We start from the raw sequence: 26188 nt of genomic DNA on the forward strand, positions 1-26188 counted from the left end.
CGAGTCTTACTACCGAGCGCACACACTGTGAGCATTTTGGCTATAATTCTCAAGCTAACAATTCTAATTTCATTAAATAAATTAATTATCTGTTATAATTTAACTGCATCGTAAAGAGATAAGTATTCCTTGACATCATCCAGGTATTAATTGGACTTATTTCATAAAAATTAACCCATATTTTTGTCAATCTCAAATTTCCGTGGTTACTGCGTCGTATTTAAAACAAGTCGGAACCTGTTACGCGTGGGTCCGACCCATTCAACCCGGGATTCCTTTCGTGTTTCATTGATTAGTCAATTTAATTGTGTTCGGCATTTAATATTAATATTAATATTAATATTAATATTAAATAACAACAATACAATTAACAGTGACTAGTTAATAATTCTACATCATTCATTATTATTAAACATTTCAGTATATCTTGAGGTGAAATTTCCCGCGTTCGTCATTATTATCATTGTTAATGAATATTCATCCGTGATCAATTACTTAAGTTCAATATACATTCAAGTAACGGCCTAGTCGCCAACTAATAATCGGTCAATTCTAATTGATCAGATTCAATTAACTGCAGTAAATATTCGTCTCTGTCACGAACATAACTAAGTAATCTAATTCAATAGATTTGATCTAGACATCATTCCATTCAACGACTAGTCGCATCACATTGTCCATCGGCAATAACATTGAATTTCCAAATTCTACAAGCTAACTGCAAGCTATCAGCATTCTGCGCGATTCGAATCGTAAGACCGATCTGATCCGTCGGTAATCTCGCCTCTGCGCATACATATATTCAAAGCTTTCATCAATTAAACGGTCTCTAGTACCAAATATTATCCAATTGTTCCCCAGCGGACAATTGGAATTCTTGCTTATATACAGACGTGTATATCTTGCATATTATTCTTACAACGCAATACGACGATCCAGCATCGCGTAATACCTAACTGTATACGTTCATACATACATCTAACACGCATACACTTATACATATACGTTGTTCTTGTGTCAATTGTTCAACGAGTTATCATCATCCTTCTGATATCAATATTTTCATACCGTTCATTGTAACTTCTTCAAAGGGTTTTATGCCGTAGTGCTTTCCCTAACTTTTTGGGTCCAAATATATTCTTCAATTTGATACCCAATCACGACTTTTATTTAATACTACCCAATTCACCCATTCATCCTCCTCATAAATTAATTTAAACTAGAATACTAATTCAATTTTATTTCAGATCATTTAGATAATTAATAAATAAGTTAAACAATAGAAAAAAGGGATTAATTTCCCACTAACATTTTGGTGCCTCCTGTGAGGTAACTCGATTGGACAATTTAAACATACACCAATAAACTTCAATTACCAAGTGTAGCTAACCGATTGATTCAACACATCATTTAGTACCGACCGTTGACACCGCCGCATCTGGAGGATCGTCTGCAGTGATACCGAGCTAAGTTCACATTTTATTTAACACTATTGGTAGTATATCTAATTTTCTGTCAAATAATTATTTAGTTTATTTTATTTATCTTATTCATTTAAATATACTTTGAATTTTGTTTTATTATTTGTCCATTTCGAATTGAGTTGTGCAATTCTGAGATCACATCAGTGGTTTGTCGCAAGACTTTCAACTGTTGCGATCGGTGAATTGTTCAAGTCTTCGAAATCTCAATTTAATTGAATTGTTAGCTAAATTTGAAATTTCTGAATCGATTGACTATTCTGATCCTATCAATTATTTAATCTGAGGATCATTGGATTGTCGTGATCATCGAGGTCACTCGATTACAGTAATTAACTATCTTTTAATTTATTCGCGATTAATTGAGGAATTGGATTGTTTGATTCTTGGGATTACTTCAATTGAGTGATCTTGTCGCTCAATTTCGGTGATTTGCGAGTCACTCAGTTGAATTTCTTTCAGTTCTCTTATTGCCGGTTGTGTTACATCTCAATACCCGATACTTCAATTTTATCTAATTATTCAAAATGTCAGAACCACCGATAATAGACGTAAACCTCGCACTGATCGTGAAAAAACGTAATATCTTAACACGGTATTTAAACAAAATAGCCGGTTTGGTGAATGCCCAGCAAATATCTGATCTACAAGCATCATTACGATTCGAACGAGTTAAACCCTTGTTTCGCGAATATGAAGAACTCGTCAATGAATTGATCGAGGCTCAACCGACATCCGACGAGTCCGAACATTTCGATCAAGTATCAAACGCGTATTATGGACTTGAAGAACATCTCACGCCCGATGAGGCAGAAGTTCCAGCACACAACAGCACGACTATAGGGAATACGACTCAAACTGAAAAACAAACTTTACAAAAACTACCAGTCCCACAACTACCTACCTTCTCGGGTGACTATAACGAGTGGATATCTTTTTCAAATCTCTTTCGGGGTATTATTGACAAACGTGACGATATCGCCAATATTGTAAAATTTCAATATTTGAAAACGTGCGTGAAGGGGGAAGCCGCGCAACGGATTATACATTTACAGGCCTCGGATGAAAATTACCAGGTGGCTTGGACCATCCTGAAAGGAACGTATGAATTAAAACGGGTGTTGAGAAACAAACACATCGGTGCAATATTTGAGCTCAAAAAACCGGAAACGGCCAACCCAGCCACCCTTGGACACATATTGAACACAGTCAGACAGAATTTGACATCCCTCGAAACTCTCGGAAGCCAACCAGCTCATGATTGCTTTATCTGGCATCTCGAAAGAATTTTACCCGATTCCGTTTCAGAAAAATGGCAGGATACTCTCAAACCAGACGATTCCCCCACTGTCGAGGATATGTTTAAATTTTTGGAAGCAACAATCTCGCGTATGCACACTAAATCCGCGTCCAACACAAAAAATAGTAATGCTAACAAACGGACCTTTACCGGTTTCCCAAATCAATCGAAGACTTTCAAAAACGCGGATGGAGATCGCGCGCTTGTCATTGCTACAAAATCCTGCGATTATTGTCGAGCTACTGATCATTATTTGTACCAATGTAGGGAATTCGACAAGCTAACTATCCCTAAACGATGGGAGTTTGTAAAACAACGTAACCTCTGCAGAAATTGTCTCGGAAAGAACCATTCTCCATGTACCTCCAGATACCATTGCAAACACTGTACGAAATTCCATCATTCAAAATTGCACTCCACAAAATCCTCCCTTGGCGGCGATCATCAGAAAAGGAAGGATCCGCCTAAGTGACTAGGACCCGAGGATGTTAGATCGCTGGGTCTTACTCACGCGAGTACGACTTTGATGATGAGCGCCATGGTTCGGATTCGAGCAGCATCCGGTCTATTCGCGACAGCTCGGGCATTATTGGATACGTGTTCTACCGTTCATCTCATTACTTTAGAACTCGCTAAACGTCTTCAATTACCAATCCGCCGATCTACTGAATCTATTCACGGGGTAAATGCACTCTCAACACACACGATAGGGAAGACAAGCGTGGTGCTTGAATCTATGATCAATCCCAGTTACCGTAAATTCATATCATGTACTGTAATCGAACAAATCACTGGTCTCGAACCCCGTGACGTTTTCCCACGTGATCAGTTAGAATTGCCAAAAAACTTACCTCTCGCAGATCCGAATTTCCATATACCCCGTCCTGTCGATATACTAATTGGTGCGGGCACCACAGTCGCGCTCTTACAATCCGGCCAAACAAACATCAGCCCTACACAAGGTGATCTATTACTACAAAAAACACATTTAGGCTGGGTGGTCGTTGGGGGGTTGGAAGCCAATAAAAAGGCACGAATTGATTCGTGTTGTTTGGTTAACTTACAACAAACTTTAGAAAGGTTTTGGGAGATCGAAGATCTATCCAACAAAACCGTAAAAACCACTGAAAATGACTTATGTGAAAAACATTATGTAGATCATGTTCAACGTGCTTCTGACGGGAAATATGTCGTTAAATTACCATTTCGGTACGACGATTTCGATTTAGGTGAGTCTCGTTCGCAGGCACTTCGTCGATTCTATTCATTACAGCGGAAGGTACAGGCCAATCCAGAGCTGAAACTAGAATACCACAAGGTCATGCAAGAGTATCTCGATCTCGGACATATGTCTCTCGTTTCGGACGAATCTCTTCCGGGGTATTACATTCCACATCATGCAGTCATCAAAAATTCCAGTACTACAACGAAATTGCGAGTCGTCTTTGATGCGTCGGCTAAAACTAGCACTGATTTATCACTCAACAAGGTACTTATGGTCGGAGCTACTATCCAGGACAAACTATTTGAACATTTATTGCGTTTCCGCACTCATGTATTTGTCATAACAGCAGACATCGAGAAGATGTACCGGCAGATCTGGATCGCCCCTGAAGACCGGCGATACCACCGCATCTTTTGGTACAACGATGGACACATCTCTGTATTCAATTTAAATACGGTAACTTTCGGTGTCAGTTCGTCTCCATTCCTAGCCATTCGTACTATACATCAACTCGCACGTGAAGAAGCAACGACGTTTCCACTGGCTAGTTCTATTGTTCAGCGAGATTTGTACGTCGATGATCTTCTGACAGGAGCCGATTCCTTGGATGAAGTCCTACGGTTGCGTGACGAGATCATCAACTTATTGAAGGTCGGCGGGTTCAACATTCGTCAGTGGGCTTCCAACCACAGTCATGCATTGGACAACGTTGCCAGCAAAACATTCCAGTCCACATCTGGTATGCCGCAGGAAGCTATCTCTAAAACATTAGGAATAGCTTGGAATTCGCAGTCAGACACTCTCGTCTATACGTCCAAACCGATTGCTCTCAAGGAAAAATTCACGAAACGTCTCATTCTCTCTGAAATCGCGAAAATTTTCGATCCATTAGGTCTACTCGGTCCAATTGTTTTCGCAGCTAAGGTAATCATGCAAGATTGTTGGCGTCTAAAAATTGGATGGGATGAATCCGTGTCCCAGGAATTGGCAGCAAAATGGTTAGCGTTCGCAGAGCAATTAACTAACATGTCGGCAATTGACATCAACCGTCGTCTCATCATCAGCCAACCCACTGGAATCGAAATCCACGGTTTCTGCGATGCCAGTAAACTGGGGTATGGAGCTTGTCTCTATATCCGTTCTACCAACAGCTCAAATCAAGTCTGGGTCCGCCTAGCTTGTTCGAAGTCACGTGTCGCACCAATCAAGGAGACTACGATTCCTAAACTTGAACTCTGTGGGGCTCTCACCCTTGCTAGGCTATATCACGACGTTCGGTCAACTCTAGGAGTCTCCATTTCGCGCTCAATCCTTTGGTCGGATTCCACAATCGCTCTCGCTTGGATTAAAAAGTCTCCAGTTTTGTTGAAGGTATTCGAATCGAATCGAGTCAAGGAAATTCAAAAACTCAGCGTCAAATGGAGGTACGTGGGAACCAAAACGAATCCAGCTGATGCCTTGTCCCGTGGGCAATATCCACAAGAATTCCAAAACAATTCGAATTGGTTCCAGGGTCCACATTGGCTATCACAGCCATCCAGCGCTTGGCCTACAAATCCTACTGTCGAAGTTCGTAGCCCCCCAGATCCTATAGAACCTCAATGTCTCATTGTACAATCGGAATCATCCGTCGTTTTTGATCGCTTCTCATCTTATTCTAAACTCATTGTCGTCATTTCACGCTGTCTCCGATGGCGGTCTTCTAATATCTTCAAGACCGAGCATGTGTCTGTCACTGAACGTCATCAAACTGAAACTCGGATTCTATGTCAAATTCAACAGGAACAGTTTGGAGCAGAGATCAACAATTTGAAAAAGGACAAGCCAGTCAAGAGTGCCAAACTAGGGGCTTTCAATCCCTACATCGACGACAACGGATTACTCCGGGTTGGTGGTCGTTTAAAAAATTCTATGTTAACTCGCACACAGAAGCATCCAATTCTCTTGCCATCTCATCATCATGTGACTGACCTCATCATTCGTGAAACACATCAACGTATGCATCACGCTGGAATCCAAAGTACTCTGTTCGCTCTTCGTCAAAAATTCTGGTTGCTTGATGGCAAGAATCAGGTTCGTAAAATCGTTCACAAATGTGTCGTTTGCATTCGTCATCGTCCAGAGCCCATACAGTACAAAATGGCGGATTTGCCAACATCTCGAGTCCAAGGTTCGTCTGCGTTTGAACAAACTGGGTTGGATTTTTGTGGTCCTTTCCTCATCAGGGAAAAACGTTATAATCGTGCATCTCGATCTCGTAATACAACTCTCATCAAGGCATATGGTTGTATTTTCATTTGTATGTCCACTCGAGCAGTACACATCGAAATCGTCAGTGACCTGAGTACTGATGCATTCTTAGCTAGCTTTCGACGATTCATCGGTCGTAGAGGTATTCCATCACATGTCCATTCGGATAACGGTTTGAACTTCGTTGGTGCCAATAACCAGCTTCATGAACTTTACAGTCTTCTCCAATCTAAGGATCATCAAGATCAAGTGCTTTCTTTTTCTAGTCCACGTAACATCACTTGGCATTTCAATCCACCCCTCTCGCCTCACTTCGGTGGAGTGTGGGAGGCGGCCGTAAAATCATTCAAACATCATTTTAAGCGCGTGGTTGGTACTCAATCTTTAATGTTTGAGGAATTAGCCACGTTAGCAGTAGATATTGAAGCCATTCTTAATTCCAGACCTCTCTGTACTATTTCTACTGATCCAAACGATCCTATTGCTCTGTCTCCTGCCGATATCTTAATCGGTAAAAAATTAACATCTTTGCCTGATCCTGACTTACTTTCTGTACCAGATAACAAATTATCCACCTGGAGGTTCCTTACCAAGGCCAGACAAGATTTTTGGAAACGGTGGCAGCTTGAATACCTCAACGAGATGCAAAAACGTCACAAATGGCAAAAGGATGGTGCTGTGGAGCTCAAGAAGGGTTCAGTCGTCATCCTCATCGATAAAAACAAACCCTGTATGGTGTGGGAACTGGGAGTTATCACTGAGGTGTATCCAGGAAGCGACGGTGTCATACGTGTCGTCGAGGTCAAAACAGCACGAGGAGTCTATACTCGGAATACTACGACGTTATGTCCATTACTACCTGACACTCAACCTACATCATAATGTTAATCATCATTTAACTGATTTATAAACATATTGTAGACACTCATACACTACTTACACTACCCATACTCATTCATATTCACATCTCGCGGGCGGGAGCGTGTTCCGTCGATAACGGAAGTCTGATGTTAATTGTCATCTTATTAACGTAAAATTCCAAAACATTTAAAAGAGTCACCACCTGGCGGTACGTAATTTAAATTCACCACCACGTCGAGTCGCACCGCAAACGCGCGCGCTCATTATAGCTTCGGTTTCGCTATGTCTCATCGTCGCACTTATGCCTTCAGCATCTCTCTGTCGCACGGTTGTCTGATTTTTCCGTTTGGTCGAACCAACGCACCGGTGTCACCGCGTTTTTCTGCATCAGTTGACTACGAGTCTTACTACCGAGCGCACACACTGTGAGCATTTTGGCTATAATTCTCAAGCTAACAATTCTAATTTCATTAAATAAATTAATTATCTGTTATAATTTAACTGCATCGTAAAGAGATAAGTATTCCTTGACATCATCCAGGTATTAATTGGACTTATTTCATAAAAATTAACCCATATTTTTGTCAATCTCAAATTTCCGTGGTTACTGCGTCGTATTTAAAACAAGTCGGAACCTGTTACGCGTGGGTCCGACCCATTCAACCCGGGATTCCTTTCGTGTTTCATTGATTAGTCAATTTAATTGTGTTCGGCATTTAATATTAATATTAATATTAATATTAATATTAAATAACAACAATACAATTAACAGTGACTAGTTAATAATTATACATCATTCATTATTATTAAACATTTCAGTATATCTTGAGGTGAAATTTCCCGCGTTCGTCATTATTATCATTGTTAATGAATATTCATCCGTGATCAATTACTTAAGTTCAATATACATTCAAGTAACGGCCTAGTCGCCAACTAATAATCGGTCAATTCTAATTGATCAGATTCAATTAACTGCAGTAAATATTCGTCTCTGTCACGAACATAACTAAGTAATCTAATTCAATAGATTTGATCTAGACATCATTCCATTCAACGACTAGTCGCATCACATTGTCCATCGGCAATAACATTGAATTTCCAAATTCTACAAGCTAACTGCAAGCTATCAGCATTCTGCGCGATTCGAATCGTAAGACCGATCTGATCCGTCGGTAATCTCGCCTCTGCGCATACATATATTCAAAGCTTTCATCAATTAAACGGTCTCTAGTACCAAATATTATCCAATTGTTCCCCAGCGGACAATTGGAATTCTTGCTTATATACAGACGTGTATATCTTGCATATAATTCTTACAACGCAATACGACGATCCAGCATCGCGTAATACCTAACTGTATACGTTCATACATACATCTAACACGCATACACTTATACATATACGTTGTTCTTGTGTCAATTGTTCAACGAGTTATCATCATCCTTCTGATATCAATATTTTCATACCGTTCATTGTAACTTCTTCAAAGGGTTTTATGCCGTAGTGCTTTCCCTAACTTTTTGGGTCCAAATATATTCTTCAATTTGATACCCAATCACGACTTTTATTTAATACTACCTAATTCACCCATTCATCCTCCTTACAAATTAACTTAAACTAGAATACTAATTCAATTTTATTTCAGATCATTTAGATAATTAATAAATAAGTTAAACAATAGAAAAAAGGGATTAATTTCCCACTAACATCGATCTTTAAAGAAACCTATAGACAATTAAGCACATATATCTAAAGAAGTTTCACTGCATTCTAATGAATGCATGTATAAATATATTATACTTTAGATCATATTTAAAACAATATCTAATCACATCTTGGATCATATTGCTATGCCCTCTTAATGCTTTTGATGAACTAAATGTATAACATATATTAAGAGCCAATTGATATTTAAGTAAAAAAATAGATGAATGCTTTAGAAACATTGATACTTTTATGTTCAATTATTGACGTTTACATTTAATTATATATAATCAAAAAAATTATGAATATATTCGTAAACTTCTATTTATTACATCGGACTGGATATATATTTTATTAACCTTAATCTATATAGTTAAATGTAAATAGATAGAATACTACCAATGTGTAATAATTTATTTACAGAAGTATTTACATTTGCTTGGATAAAAAATTTTAATTTTCGTATATTACTCAGATATTCATGTATAACTAGATAAAAAACTCTTTATTTAATGTATTATTCGCAGTAGAACCCCAGCAGTTCGACGATTTAAGAGCCTTATCTGAATTTGAATATTATTGGATCGTACCAAATATGACTGCATACAGACACACATTTTTGCATATAGTCTTAAATTCTTGGATATACATATATCTGCTTGAGTATGAATTATTTTTGCATCTATATACCCACATACATACAGTTGGGTATGAGCAGATATAGCTATATGTACTTATATATGCTTGGATCTAAGTATATCTGTTTAGATATAAATCGTTATATCTGCTTATATATAGTTGGATCTGAGTAGATATAACTATATATAGATGATTCCGTTCTAACTGTGATTTTCATTATTAAAAATTTTAAGATTTTGAAGTTAAACTTTTCCAATTCTTTTATACACATTATTTATCTCTTTTACTGTAAAAATAAAAATCTGAGAGGAGTTTACTACAACTTGAAAGCGTCAAGAACGAGAAACAAATTTTAAATTTTGCGTTCCCCGGGAAAAAATGATTTTATAAAATTTTATAAAATTTTACAAAATTTTAGTGCTAACATTTTATAAGGTTTTATAAAATTTTACCAGGCCATTATCAGTATAAAATTTTATGAAATTAAGTAAAAGTTTATAAAATTTTGTAAAATTTTATAAAATTTCGTAAAATTTTATAAAATCATTTTTTTTCCGGGATGGGTCACCCATCCAACTCATGTCCCTCTTCGATGCTGCTCAACTTTTGTGATCAATGGATTGTAGTCTTCTCCGCTCGTCCATTGGCCACTTGTAGTTATGAAAAATTCGTGGCTGCATTTATGATTACAAAAGAATTCTTATCCGCCATATTTCATAGTATTAATTTATAATAATATAACAATTCGCATATTATTGCAGATATAATTTGTTTTTCGAACGCGGTCAGGTTAAATTGTATACAACTTTATTTATGACTATGTATAAAAAAACGATGTAAATAATTTCACGATCGATTGTTTAATGGACATAAAATTTTTAAATTAATTAAATTTATCGATTTTTAATGATTTATGTTTTTGAATTAATGGCGAAACCTTTGAACTTTTTCGTGAGTAATGAGGATTTAATTTCAATTGATGATTGATGAAATGAAAGTTTATTAACATTAAAATTAAAATTGTCACATTGTGTAATATATACATATAAATATGTAAGGGAAAAGGGAGGCAGGGGTAGGCAAAACGAGGTACTCCCAAAATTTTATAAAATAAAAATTTAGTTTTTAAATGTATTTTAACCATTTCAAAATTACTTTTGTAAATATAATTGTGCATTATCTTGAATTTTTTTCGTTGAACTTTTCCAAAAATCGAGTATCGGTTGAAAAATGTTAATGACTTTTGTATTATGATAAAAACTAGTAAAAATTTTTTTATCTTCCTTTACATCCAATAATTGTATAAAATATAATTTTTCTTGATGTAAATAACTAACGAGGAATTTTAATAAAATCAAACTTATTCAATATTCAGAATTGTTTTTTTTTTTTTACATTTTTCAGGAAATACCCTACATATTGCCCGCAAAAATGAAATTTTTTTTTTACGGTCATGGAAAATTTTATCTATTTACTTTGAATTTCTAACAACTCTTATAATAATTTGTTATAAACTTTATAAAATTGTGTGTAATTTTATCAAATTTTACAAAATGCTACCCACACTACATGCAATAGCGACATCAAATTTTCTGAAGTTTTATGAAATGTTATAAAATTTTATACAATTTTATAAAATTTCATACAATTATATAAAATTTGATCTAATTATTACTTCCTTTTCAAGATCTCTCTTTATAAAATTGTATAAAATTGTATAAGATTGTATAAAATTTTATATACTTTTATGAAATCGTATAAAACTCGTATGATTTCATCAATTTTCATTTAATTATTACTTCCTTCACTAAGATCTTACTTTATAAAATTGTATAAGAATGTATAAAAGTTCATATAATTGTGTGAAATTGTATGAAAGTTTAGAAAATTTTATACAATTATATGAAATTTTATCTAATTATTACTTCCCTTTTAAGATCTTACGATATAAAACTTTATAAAATTTCGCTGTACAGTCTTATAAAAGTGTATAAAATGTCATATAATTTTATAAAATTGTGTAAAACTTTATACAATTTTATAATAATTTATAAAATTTTATAATAATTTATACAATTTTTTAAAATTACATTTATTTATGACGTTCTTTATTCAGATCTGACTTTATAAAATTCTATAAAATTGTATGAATTTTCATAAAATTTTGCTCTAAAATTTTATAAAATCTTACAAAATTTCATAAAATTGTATAAAATGTTATATCATTTTATAAAAACATTTTCTCCCGGATCGATAGTACTGATATAAAATAAATTCGGTCGAAATTGTTTGAGAAAAATATTAAATTTATTTATAAACTCTGTTATAATACTTTTAAACTCTTTTTTTAATAATTATTCAACACATTAATGATGATTAATAACAATTAATTTTATAATTTATAGCAACTATACTCTAATTTATTAGAATTCATTAAAAAATAAATTAATCAATTAAATTAATAAGCATTGAATAAATTTATTGTCACTTGTACCAGGTAGCTTTCTAGGACGAAGTATTAGTGCCATCTGTATTGAAGAAGAATTACAATTAATGATTAAAATAATTTTACAACTAATTATTTTAACTATATACTATTGTAATATTCTTTTACATGGTAATGACAGACACGGTACTGACAGTTTCATTTTAAATAACAACTGTATTTATTTGGTTATGTATTTGATAATATTCATTTACTGTAAATTTCAGACTGGTATTTTGTACAAGAATTTCATATTTTGTTCAGAAAAAATTAATAGTTAATGAAATTTATCAATACCACGGTATCGACAAGAAAATTTATGACATACCTTTTTAAAATTAAATTCTAACATGACACAAACTTTTGGCACTTTTTCATCAACTCAGTGTTTGTAAATATTACTCAGGTGACGTACTTTCAAGATGGTTCACTTGATGTTTCATAAATCTCAACGAACATGGTGTTCGAGTTATACCCATTCAAATTAAAAAATTTGTTAAAATTTAAAGACAAAAGTTAAGTAACCGGAATTCAATGTTAATTCAATACATTAAACAAAAAGTGTGACAATTTTTTTCAGTTAGATCGTAAACATTAGAATTTATGAGGTAATTAGTTTAAATCATTTATTGCGACAAAAGAAATTAACAATTTATAGGTAAATTCCAGAAATGGACATGACACAGTACTGACATTCAAGTGATATATTGTAAGTTTTCTCGGAGTGGCAAGTTATATAATAGAAAAATAATGTTGAAATATGTTCATCATTATCCAATTAACATAAATATTTTATTAATTGATTATTAATTAATGAAAAGTGAGAACAAACAATACAGGACATTAATATCACAGTTAGAACGGAATCACCCATGTACTTGTATATGCTTGGATATAAGTATATCTGCATCGATATCAATTTTTATATATGCTTATATATAGTTGGATCTGAGCAGATATATTTATGTATGCTTAGATATGCGTATATCTACTTGGATATCAATTAATACATCTCTATATCTGCTTATATATGATTAGATCTGAGCAAATATAATTATATATGCTCATATCAAGCAAGATCAAATATTTGGATGTATTTGGATATAAACAGATATAACGAAATCCAGACATATCTGGTTGGATCCAAACGTTTTTTATCGGGTGTAAAAAAAATTAAATATTAAATTTCTTTCACTGACTCTGTACTGATGATTATTTTTCATTCTTTAAGGGGGTATTCTGGTCTAGAAGCCTAAATTTTAGGCATTTGTCAAATTAGGATAAAAAAAAATGAAGAACATTTTCGCTATCCATTTTTTTATATGTTTTTTATTGATATTTAAGGAATATAAAAAAAAAAATTTTAAACAAAAAATCCTCGAATTACAGGCTGGTGAAGTGGGGGCTCCAAAAAAACAGTGCTCCCTTGTTGACATAATTCTAACCTTTGTAGTGATCTAAAACAAACAAATTTACAAAATTATTCATTATTAAAGATGTCGCTATCGGATGGACCTTTGCCAAAAAAAAAATTTTTTTTTCACTAAATGGCGTCTACATGACAAAAAAAAAAATTTTTTTACCATCTTTTCATGACCTTTTCGAATTTTTAAAAAATACTTTAAATTAAATTTTTTCAAAATCCAAGGCAGGTCCGATAGAGAGATATATAAAAAAATTTTCACCAAATTTCAAAGGAATCGGTACGCTACAACTTGATATATCATGTCAACTACCTCAAAAAAAGTAGCTTTGAGAAAAACGCGTTTGAAGTTTGACCAACAATTACAGTAAAATAACGCAGATAATAATATTTAATACTCACTATGGATTAATCGGAGATCCCAGATCAACATATTGGGCCTTCTTCTTGAAAAGAACGATTCCTCAAGTCGTCCGGCAACATGGGCCGTTCATTGTGTGATTTGCTCTACTCGGCCGGCTTAGATGCCGCGTCACAAAATCCTAGGTATCTCCGAAATTGATTCGAATTTTGAAAAATCCGTTTAAGGGCATATTTTTGGGGGTCTAAACTTTGAAAATATGCAAAGAAAAAATAACTATTTTTTCAAAAGTCTAGACCAGAATACCCCCTTAATTTCTGGAATGAGTTGCTCGAGGTCCTTATTTCTCCTGAGTTATAGGCGGCTACCAGCCCACTGTATTAATTTTAATTAGTTTCTAGTGTATAGCTGCAATTACGGCCTTTTACACTTTTTGCCTTTATGTCGCAGCTGCTTTACTTTTTTCCTGCTTTTCATTGTGCAGCTGTGGCCCGACTTCTGCTTATACTGAACTGCATCATTAGAGAGATGCCCTGCAACCTCCCATGTGCAATGGAGTTGCAGTATCTAGGAAAACCACAGAGAAAACCTAGCCAGTGCAGTTTCGGTTTGGGTGAAGCTCGAGTGATCGATAAAATTCACATTTTACCGATTACTGGATCTTCATGCCGCGCCTAACGATCAGAGATCTTCGTTCGAATACGACGTGTGGCTAAATGGTCACCCAGCCAAGTAGTGATCCTGCTCGATGCTACTTAACTTAGGTGATCGCCAGAGCCACGCGCGTTCTAAACGGCTGCCTCAGCCGCTTTTTTCCATTCTGTATTATTTAAATGTTTGATAGTGGCTAACAGCCAACTTGGTACATTCAATCTGTTACTTTGTATATTTATTTTGTTAAAAACGGTAATGACCTACACGGAAAAAAATTCTAATCAAATTTACGATAATAATACCGTAATTTGTCCTATTGATTATTGTAGTGGTAGACTAGACTTTCAAAGTCATAATTTTTACGATGTAGTGTTGGAAATTTCATTCAAGAAATAATAGTTCAGACAAATAATAAGAAATCTTAAGCTCTTTTATATAAATTACGATGTGGATATCGTAAAATTTGAAGAGAAATTAAAAAAAAAGAATAAAATAATAATCGTTCGGATGTTGGATTCGAACCCAAGTCCTTTCGCGTGCGAAGTGTCCGATGCCTCGGACCACTCGGCCACCGAAGAGTCTACACTTGAGATAGTTTTTAAGGTCCATATAAACGATATAAATAAACATTCATAAGTCATGAGAGCGCCTCTTACGGAGGATGCAGTTAATACTTAAACATCGTAATTTTTATAGCTTACATCGTATTATAACAGAGGCAGCACTGTAATATTAATTTTATTCAAACGTACACAGAAAGGTAAATATAGAAATAAATTATTACGTCTAGCAATATTTAAACATTTCTTTTATGTTTAATTTATAATAAAAAAAAAGGAAAAACCTCTAATAATGAGAGTATACATTAAGTGCCTCGTTGGCCATTTAGAAACTTTACTTTCGTGCGTCACAAAGCTTTTAACAGCTTAAGGTAGTTCACTCGCGAAATTCGTAACCAAAAGTATAGCGTAATCGTAACTACAAAAAGTTAGAGATACTCAGTGCCAGAATATTTTATTTTTGTGAGAGACTGTATCCAATACATTCCAGTTTTAAACATACAGATACACACCAATACAATCATACTGATGAGTATAATAAATGCGGCAACGCTGCAAACATTTATCTTAAAAAGTCAGTAAATTAAACGTATAGGTAGCAATCTCTATATAGTGTGAGTTTTATATACATGTAGTTTGTTATTGTTGATAATCATAAATTTGGAATAAAATGAATTTTTGTGCATATTTTCATATTTTTTTTTTTAAACTTACAAGAAAATCCCATATAATAGGAATGAAATTGTCCAATGTGTGCTACTTTCGATATCATAATTTTAAAAAATTCTAAAGCTATTAGAAAAGCTATCATTAATATAAGTTAATATCAAAAAATATTTTTTTTGTTCGTTTAATATCATTGAATAAATGTTTACTATTCATAAAAATTATTTCGAAAAATTTTCCAAAAATTTTTTAACCTCCAATACTTTCATGTTCAAAAATTAACGTAACTGAGTGTCGTTAGAATTTCCGCGGGTTAAGTATGACGACTGCAACGTTGAAGAGTTGTGATTACTGTACCCCACCACACGTCAAGTATTTTAAAATTATTTATATTTGAAAAATCAATATTTTTTAAACAAATCGGTCAAGAATTTCAGAGTTTTTTTCAAAAAATTTCTAATTTTTTCATTGAACAGTGGATAAGTTTTTAAAAAAAATGGTAAAAACCGTTTCCAAGATATTCAAGAAACTACATGTTTTTTTAATACTTGGTAGATCTCCAGCATGTTAATTATGCACTTTTTAATTGTTAATATCTCGTCTTACAATCGGTGAAAAAATTTCGTTTTTTTTTCATTAAATATTAGACATTTTTGTTAATATCATGTTTTAATTTCATCGCATTCCTAAGAAAAGTCGTTTTGTGAGTGAACTACCTTAAGACCCAAAACGAACATCATAAAAACTTATATATTTTTCGAATTATAGATAAGATTCGAAAACCTTTTAAAAAAAAAAACTCATCAAAGAATAATATTTTTTTCAATATTTTAACAAATAAAATTAAATAATAATATTAACTAAACAATAATTAAAGGTTCTAGGTGGGTACACCAGACCTGGTATATAACATTTTATAAAATATAAATAATAATTAATAATTAAAGGTTTTAGGCAAGAAGCCAGGCCTGATAAATAATAAATAATATACCATAAATAATATTTCATAAATAATATTCATAAATAATATCTGATAAATAGTAATTAATAATTGAAGGTTCTAGGCAAGAAGCCAGGCCTAATAGATAATAAATAACATTTGACAAATAATAAATAGTATTTCGTAAACAATATTCATAAATAATATCTGTTAAATAATAAATAATAATTCATGAAAATAGGAAATAAAACGTGGACAGGAAAATGTGCATGCATGTGTATGTGTGTGTGTGTGTGTTTGTGTTTTGCTCACGTGTAAATATCCTTGCGTGTGGGTGGACACATATACACACACACTTACGTAAATAGACACATAGATGTGAAGGAGAGCATCCAATCATAGAGGGAGTTCAGGCGACGCTCTCCGGAAAATCAAAGAGTGAGGGTAAGGGCCCAAGGAACCGGACCTCTAATTGGTCACGGTTTTCTCCCAATTGAGGTCAATTGGAATGCCCTGAAAATCGAGACCCAAAAAATTGGTCGCGTGAACACTCTCTCCTGATTAGGATCTCCCAGTGTGCAGACACATTCGTAAAATATTAACTAAGTTCAGTGGCAGGATTTCCTCCACGTAGAACAACCAAGTATATTTTAAGTTCGAGTCAGTGATCATTTTTATCTCCAAAAGTTTCAAGTATTTAGTATCATTAGTATTTTCGATTTAATATTGTTGCAACGAAACTATGGCCAACCACGTATGTTAATAAATATTTTAAAATAAAGTAGGTTCAGATAAAATATTGTAAGAGTCTTTAAGAAATAGTATTGAATAATTTATATAGTTGAATAATTAAATTTTGAAAGAGACTTAAAGAAAAAGTCTGGGCTCCAAATTTTTATAGCTGAATAATTAAATTTTGATTGTATTTGAATATTTTAATTTTGAAAAAGACTTAACGAAATAGTCTGGGCTCAAATTTTTATATTTGAATAACTAAATTTTGATAGTATTTAAACAATTAAATTTTTTTTGAATTTATATAATTAAATTTTTGTAATAGTTTATTAAGTGAATCATAGATATTTGTATTGATTTCAACAATATATGTATAAAATTAAACCAGAGAATTTATTCTTTATCTAACCTTCACCAACAATATTATTAAGACAAAACTTCGGGAGTTCCCGATCTATAGGCTTCGGCTTGGACCAAATACTCACTACATATTTAAATAATTACGTACGATATTGGACGTAAAAAAATATAGTTTTTGAATTGTAATTTTTATTTCTTTTTTTTTACGATGTTAAATTGTAATTTTTGAAGTAATTTTTAATCTTAACAGTCTTTGTTAAAATTACGATGTTAAATAGTAAAAAATGTAACCCACATAGTAAATTTTGAAATAAGATATTTTAAAATTGACGTGAATAAAAGACTTGTTCAAGATTACGATATTAACATAGTAAATTTTGCAAGAATTTTCTTTCTGTGCACTCTACATAATTTTACTTTTTTTTTTAGTGGCTAACATTCCACTATATGGAAGCAAATAACTTGGATAGTAGGAATAACGGGTAACAAGGTCAATAGTTCAGGACTCACGACGCAACTAACTTTTTTGGGTCAGTTCGTTAGACCTTCGGGAAAATAGGTGGTTTCTCAAGTTCCTGTAGTTGGAGGAAATTCTCTTCTCACGCTTTTCCACCTCTTGTAATGGGCTAGAACATTTGTATTTTGTTTAAATTTGAAATCGACTCGCGCCAAAAGCTAAAGCGACCTCCTTCTACAACAGCGGCCAAACAAGGAAACTCCTACTTATCATTGGGGTCGCTCCCGTCGAGTGTCGACGAAGTTCTTGGTTCTAAAAGTTGGTAAACGTGTAAAAGTGAGGGCATAAGGTACCGAGGTTGCGAGCGATCGGTCTCTTGGCTACTGGCTCGCATCGTGGACGGACGCTTTCCCTGGCCACTGCAACCAGTTTAACTATTGGTAACTGGCACGCATCAGTGACAGATGTACATTTCCCGGACCGCTACGGCACTACTACTTTACTACTACATCAAGTACCTGTGATACATGCCATAGCCTTTTCTTTAGCCAAGAGCCTATAAGCCCACTTGGTGTGGAAGCTTATTGTACTAAGTTTATTTTATAATTTATTAGAACATTGGACATTATAGTGGAACTGGATTTAGAGCCTTGGAGAATTGGAGAATTGAAGGACTGGAGGGTGTTGGATTGAAGAGAAGGTTGGAACGTCGGAAGGAGTGTAAAAAGTTGAAGTAAGTGGAGTTCTTGTCAGTTGAATTTATTGTTAAAATTTGTAAAACTTAATCAGTCGAGTCATTTGTAATTTATATAGTTAATTCAATTAGTAGAGTCAGTAATAATCAAATTTTAGCAGTAGAGTTATTGTTGAATATTACAAATAGTCGAGTCAATTGCATCGGCCATCTTTATTTTATTGTTCATTCTAATTTATTTAATTGTAAAGTGACTTCGTCTTGAATAAATGTCAGTTTAAATTTAATTCACATCAAATTTACCTATTGATAATTTTCCTAAACATTTTCCTTATAAGTATAAATAATAATAATTTCTCTCTTCTAAATTTCATACTGCGTAGCCCATTACGGGGAAATTCCTGTCCTGAGGCTGACTAGCTGAGCAATTGTCGTAAAACACCTCAAGTTTTAGATATGTGTGGACCCTTGTTTAATTGTGGCCACACCTTAATTAATTGAACAAGTGGATCCATTACACTCTACAAAAAGTTTTCCACTTTCTTTACGGTAAACCATTGCTTCGGGGCCGCACAATCCCTTCGACATTGATTTCCCGTTTTCCTCTTTTTCAGTTCTTCACAACTAACTCCTCTTTGAGGTAGATTTTTTTAAAGTTTTAGTTTGTATAATTTAAAAACTAAAACTGATCAAAAACTTTCGAAAAAATTATCTTAAAGCTTGTTTAAGAAGCTTCAATTTTTGACCTTAAACTTGACAATTTGACTATTTCTTTCAATGATTTGATAGTCTTAAAAGGTTAGATGGAATCAAGATATTTAGGAAAAATGGTTTCAAATCATTTTTTAATAATCAGGAAGACCGTCTTTCTACCCTTTTCTACATAAAATTTCCTTTAAAATAATGTATTTATTTCATACCGTAAGATGGACGGTGGCGGTGTAGAAGGTTCATCTAGGTCATAAAGCACCAGGTTGGCTATTTTATGATCTGTGTAGAATACTCTGATTCTGAAAGTGTGGGTTCGATCCCAACTCGAAATAATCAGGAAGACCGTCTTTCTACCCTTTTCTACATAAAATTTCCTTTAAAATAATGTATTTTTTTTTTCTCCAGGCAGGTAGCCGGAGCCATTGCGTAAAAAAATATTTCCAGGCAGGTAGCCGGAATTGTTCTAGAAGTTTCCAGGTGGGTCGAGTGACGCGCGCACCGGAACTGTCGAATCTAGTCATAGTCGCTAGTCAATTATTAATTAATTGTGAATAAAATTTAATGAAATTAATAAAATAAATAAAATCAATTAAGATTGTCTCGGGAAAATAAGAGAGATCCTTGGTCAAAGTCGTTGGTAAATTAAATAGGAAAATTACAATTAATTAAGAAAAAGGCGTAAATAAAATAAGGATAATTATTGTGGTGATAAAAGTACCTGAAGTAACGTGTTATTAAATTACGGAGTCAAGGTCGTGTTATTATGGAAATAAAATAAGTGATAAGAAATTGAAAAGAAATAGTAATCCATAAAATAGGAAAGGAAAATCAATTAATAAATTAATTAATAATTATATAATTCTCTAAATTAATTAAATTATTAATTGCGGGAAAATTGATTAAATCAAGTGTGTGTAAAATAAGTCCAGGGGACCGAGTGAGTGTGTAGTAATGCCAAAGGTAGTTGGCTGTTTTAGTGAAATATTAGTAATTAAGTATCGCGAAGGTTAAGCGATTTTTAGTCAGAGAGTGTGTGAGTGTGTGGTCATGCCAAAGGTAGTTGGCTGTTTTAGTGAAATATTAGTAATTAAGTATCGCGAAGGTTAAGCGATTTTTAACTGTTGTATGTGTGAGTGTGTGGAACCGCCAAAGGTAGTTGGCTGATTTTAATAATTAAAATTATTGCGGGTAAATAAATAAAAGGTTATAGAGCAATTAATGTTATAAAGGTTATAAGGTTCATTAAGGTTTCAAAAGGTTATAAGGTTTAAGGTTTATAAGGTTTAATGTTATAAGGTTTATATAAGAAGTTATAAGGTTTATAAAAGGTATAAAATAGAAGGTTTATAAAAAGGTCTTAAGTGAAGTTAAATTATAAAGGTTAATTAGGTCATTTGAAAATAAAAGGTTTAACTTGCGAATTGAAATAGTAAATTATTTATAAGTTATCCTTCCTCATCCTTCTCTTACAATTAAATAAAATTACACCGACCCTGAAGATTTAAGATCCGGTTCTGGGAGGTCGTTATCACTTCCAGTGGCGCCCTTAAAAAGGTAATTTAAGGACGACCAGAGTAACAGCTTAGCCCTGTTATAACTCGTCAGAGCGTGAGAGCGCGGGAGATGTGAACAGTAACACAAGATAAAACCAGCCCTCCGGGACTATAATGAGCGAAAATGAGTAAACGAGTATATTGCGTTATTTTAGTTCTTCTGGAGGGCGCTAGTAGTTTTGCTGCACGACAGCTGTTTACTAGTTGTTATTTTATGCTGAGCACATGTCTTAAAATTGAATAATTTTATTATAAGTCGACAAACAAAATATTTTAAGCGTCTTATTTTTATATTAATAATTGAATAAAAATATTCGAATTTCGACTAAATCTTAAATTCAATGATTTAATTCAAAAAATATTTTTTTAATAAATTTTGATAACAACATGCCGGGTTGTTCAGTACCAAGAAGAATATTCAGAAGATGAAGAGTACTTACCTGGCAGAAAAACAAAAGACCCTGAAACGTTTAGCCGAGAAGAACTTAATGATCTCGTTCGAGACTTAACTTTACCGATAGATGGAGTTGAATTACTTGCGTCAAGGTTGAAAGAAAAACATTTGTTGGCCAAAGGTGTATCAGTGACATTCTATCGAAATAGGGAAAAAAAATTCCGGAAAGTTTTTATGAACGACGATCAAAATTCGGTGGTATACTGTTCAGATGTTAAACCTTTAGTTGATGAATTGAAACTGAACACGTATAAGGACGATGAGTGAAGACTTTTTATCGATTCATCGAAACGAAGTCTTAAAGCTGTTTTGCTTCATATTGGGAATGAATTTGCGCCGATTCCAATAGCTCATTCTACAAAACTGAAAGAAACTTATGAAAATTTACAGATTGTATCGGGAAACATAAAATATTCAGAGCATAACTGGAAAATTTGTGGAGATCTCAAAATTGCAACACTTCTTTTAGGTCAGCAATCGGGATTCACCAAATATCCTTGCTATTTATGTTTGTTTGATAGCAAAGACCGGAAAAATCACTATGTCAAAAAAGAATGGCCATCAAGATCTGCATTGAGTTCAGGTTCCCATAACGTTATACGACCACCCTTAATTCAGCCTTCCAAATATTTGCTGCCACCACTACATGTCAAGTTGGGACTCATAAAACAGTATGTGAAAGCTCTGAATAAAGATGGTGATTGTTTTGCGTACTTGAGCGGAAAGTTCCCTGCAAGAAGTGATGCGAAATTGAAAGAGGGAATTTTGAATGGACCCCAAATACGATCTTTATTTCAGGATGCAAATTTTGAAGGAACAACGAACAACATAGAAAAAGCAGCTTGGATAAGCTTCAAAAATGTTTCACAAAACTTTTTGGGAAATAACAGAAGTGAGGATAACAGCACTTCAGATGACGCATTGCTGGAAAACTACAAAAATTTGGGTCATTTAAAGAATCTCAAATTACACTTTTTAGATTCTCATCTCGACCACATCCCTGACAATTGTGGAGACTATAGTGAAGAACATCGAGAACGTTTTCACCAAGACATCAGTGAAATGAAGAGTAGATACCAAGGAAATTAGAGTGTTAACATGATGGCAGATTTTTGTTGGATGTTAAAAAGAGAAGTACCCGAAGAAAATCGTAAACGAAAGAGGAATCAACTACGAAGATCATTTGAGGATAAAAGAGTGCGATACAAACGAAGGACAGTTTAGGATTCGTAAAAATCATTTCTTTTCATCTTTTTATGACTTGTGTTTTTAACAGATTTCAAATTATTTGATACATCTACGTTATAGAGTATTTATTTTAGACATTAAATCATGTTCAATCAATTTTTTTTCTATTATGAATGGTAATTTTTACAATTTTTTTGAATTTTTCCAGCTTTGGAGGGTGAATAGAATAAAAAAATTAAGATGCGAATTGAAGACATCAAAAGATATAAAATTTTATTTGAATTGGACCAGAAGAATTTTTTTTATCATGAAAACTTTATTTTTTCGGAATTTTCGAGAGTTTTGTCTTTTGAGAATCTTTTTTGTTATAATTATATTATTTACTCTGGGGAGAGAAAGACGCGGGTCACGTTACAATCTTCTTTGAACATTATTCGACTATTAACAGAAAAATACAGTTTTCCTGCCGTTACAACGGGTAGAATTAATCAGGATTTATCGTTCATTCTCTTGTTCAGACGTTCAATCAGTTCTAGAACAATCAATACTAAAAAGTCATAATTAGTCATACAGTAGTGATAATAAGATAGTTATAATTAATAATTCTTTAGCTTAATGATTGAGAATTCCGCGCTCTAAAATTTTCTGTATTTTACTCTCCTGCTTTTTGATAACTTTAAGACGGAAATTTACTGCCTTGACGAATACATTCAGAATATTCAAACAATGATTCATAATTATTGCTACCAATAAAAACTGCTATGAAAAATATTGTGATAAAAAATTATTGAAATTAAACAAAAAATTACTTTTAATAATGCGGACATCTAGCTTGTTTATGGCAATAAATTATATTTATACTTACAAAAATTGACGTTTTACTCGTTTCGTTAAGATAAATATATCATTAAATAACTATGATCATTTACCGATTTTGGATCAAACGTAGACACAATTGAGTTAGCAAATGTATTTGTTACTAATTTTTATTTACTTTTTCCCCTGAATATTTTTTGAAGCGGTTTTTTCGGAACGGTAAGACAGGTGAATGAATCTAACTCTAGTTACTTTATCAGAACTTAAAAGTATCTACTTTCGCAAGTTTCCAACAAAATCACTTAAAACTATTAAAATACTCCGAAAAAAGTTGAAAGAGGCGGTTAAAATTGATGATTTTGAAGATAATTCTTTTGACATATATACGATCAAAGCTATAATGAATCTTAAACATTGGATTGTATCTTATATTACGTTACTGAGGTCTTAGTATCGAATATTTATAAAAATACTACATGTGAACAATGCCAGAAAGGCATTCACGACTGTTCGGTGGATTTATCTAACGATAAGTACTTACCATCAAATATTAAATTTAATTAGGATTTTATGTATCCCAATCCAAATTTTCATTTTTTTATAAAAAAACTCGAAAAAATTTCTTAAAAACACTGTGAGTCTCTCCATACATTTAAAGATGTAATAAAGCGATTTCCTCTAACAATCTCAAATCTCCGTGTAATAAACATGCAGGAGAACTTTTATTATTTGCCATACTTGCTATATTAGATAAAAAATGCAACAATATACGTCGCAGATAAATAAAAGCAATGAAAAAAACACCAATTAAAAAAAAAAAGCTAAATTTTGTTCTAGTCAATGTTATCATTGAAACTTTGTTGTATTTTGAATTACATCATCGTAAGACTTTTTAACTTCCCGCTAAGAAAATCGACAACTTTCAAAAATTTCGGGAAGTTATTGTTTTAACCCCGATTTTCAAAAATCGAGTTTTCGTCAGATGTCGACGTTTTGAGGTCCTAGGAAGCTATTCTGACTATTTTCAGAATGATGTCCGAGTGTGTGTATGTGTGTGTGTGTGTGTGTGTGTGTGTGTGTGTGTGTGTGTGTGTGTGTGTGTGTGTGTGTGTGTGTATGTATGTAAACTCTTTGTAACTTTTGAACTAATGAATCGATTTGGATGGTTGAGGTGGCAATCGAAAGAGCTTGTTGGCCATCAACTTTTCTGAAAATTTCAGATTATTTGATCGAATAGACTCGAAAATATTTGCGAATTACGAAAAAAAAAATTTTTTTTTTATTTTTTTATTGATTTCTCAAAAACGACTCATACGATCGACTTCAAAATCTAATCAGCTCTAGTACTCAATAGAACGCGTCGATTGCCACCTCAAACATCAAAATCGGATAATTCGTTCGAGAGTTATCGCGGGAGTAAGAAATGGTGAAAAACGGTTTTTTCTAAATATTTTCGAAATGACTGACGCGATCGATTTTGAATTTCAATCAGCTCTAGAATTCAATAAAACGCGCCGATTGTCACGTCAACTATCAAAATCGATTGATTAGTTCAAAAGATATCGGCGTTGAAAAGTTAAAAAAATAACATTCTATGTTATTTTTTCCGGATAAATCATAATATAACGTACTAAAATGTGTCTGATATCATACCAACTCATCTTTTTTATGGTTTCTTTTGATCATATAATGTCATCGAACTTGGTTTTTAGTTTAAATCATATTATCAACAAAAAAATCGATAAAACGTAGTTTTTAATATTTTTATCGGATATTTCATATTTTATTGTTTCTTACATGAGTCAAAACTTATTTAAATCTTGATTTTGATCCCTGACATTGATTTCTGCCTCAATACACTTATTTTACTGAACATAATCAGGAACGAAATTTTAAAAACCGCTTCATTGATGATTTTCGATTCTTAAATTTTCAAACTTCAGCATAACAGGTAACTTGTTAGAGCTTGAAAAGATCGTAAAAAAACAATTGCATGTGATAGCATTTTCGAACTCGAAGAGCTCGAAAATATATCTACACTAATGTTTTCGAGCTCTTTGAGGTCGAAAACAGCGGGAAGTTTTGGGCTGGCCCGCAGGGTCAACCGACGCCCAGATTTTTTTTATGAATAACAAATGCATGTTATTACTTTTTCTAATTATTATTAATTAATGTGAAACCTTTGATAATCAATATAATTTTTATCTTTATTTGGTTGCTACAACTACACATGGGTAGTTATAGTGTTGCGACAGAATAAATCGTGTGCAGCACATGAGTATTCACGATAATGCATCCGAACCATTCACAGTGATTGACTTAACATATTTTATATATTGAGTATGAAACTTGATACATACTTCTTCATAATTAAAAAAATAAGTGAAGTAAATATAGGATAAATATAATAAAATCACTTATTTATCTTAATTTACGCAGTTGATAAAAATAGTTTCCGTTATTACATAGGAAAGCATACAGATCTGTAGAAGATACATATATTTCAAAAGCTAACGTAATCTTCTGTAGAGCCAGTTCACACCTTAAATACATGTATATTAGGGTGGCCCAAAAAAACCGACCATTTTTTTTCAAGTAGCTTGATAAAAAATTTTCAAGAGGTCACTCACGAATTTTGAAAATATCGAAAATGATCGAAATTTGAATTTCT

At 33.1% G+C, this 26188-nt stretch overlaps 3 protein-coding genes across 3 annotated transcripts in view; 2 read left to right on the top strand and 1 right to left on the bottom strand.

The window, feature by feature from the left end:
* LOC103578665 (synaptotagmin-7) overlaps positions 1-26188 on the bottom strand; it is a 926763-nt gene that overhangs the window by 821677 nt on the left and 78898 nt on the right. The gene's annotated exons all lie outside the window — the stretch shown is intronic.
* Positions 2009-3253, top strand: LOC128667534 (uncharacterized). Its single transcript, XM_053737904.1, has one exon. The coding sequence runs from the start codon at positions 2009-2011 to the stop codon at positions 3251-3253; it is 1245 nt and encodes a 414-aa protein (XP_053593879.1).
* LOC128667535 (uncharacterized) lies at positions 3518-7138 on the top strand. Its single transcript, XM_053737905.1, has one exon. It carries the CDS (start codon positions 3518-3520, stop codon positions 7136-7138), a length of 3621 nt encoding a protein of 1206 aa, XP_053593880.1.

Source organism: Microplitis demolitor, chromosome 4 (genome assembly GCF_026212275.2).
Source record: "Microplitis demolitor isolate Queensland-Clemson2020A chromosome 4, iyMicDemo2.1a, whole genome shotgun sequence".
NCBI classification, from domain to species: domain Eukaryota; kingdom Metazoa; phylum Arthropoda; class Insecta; order Hymenoptera; family Braconidae; genus Microplitis; species Microplitis demolitor.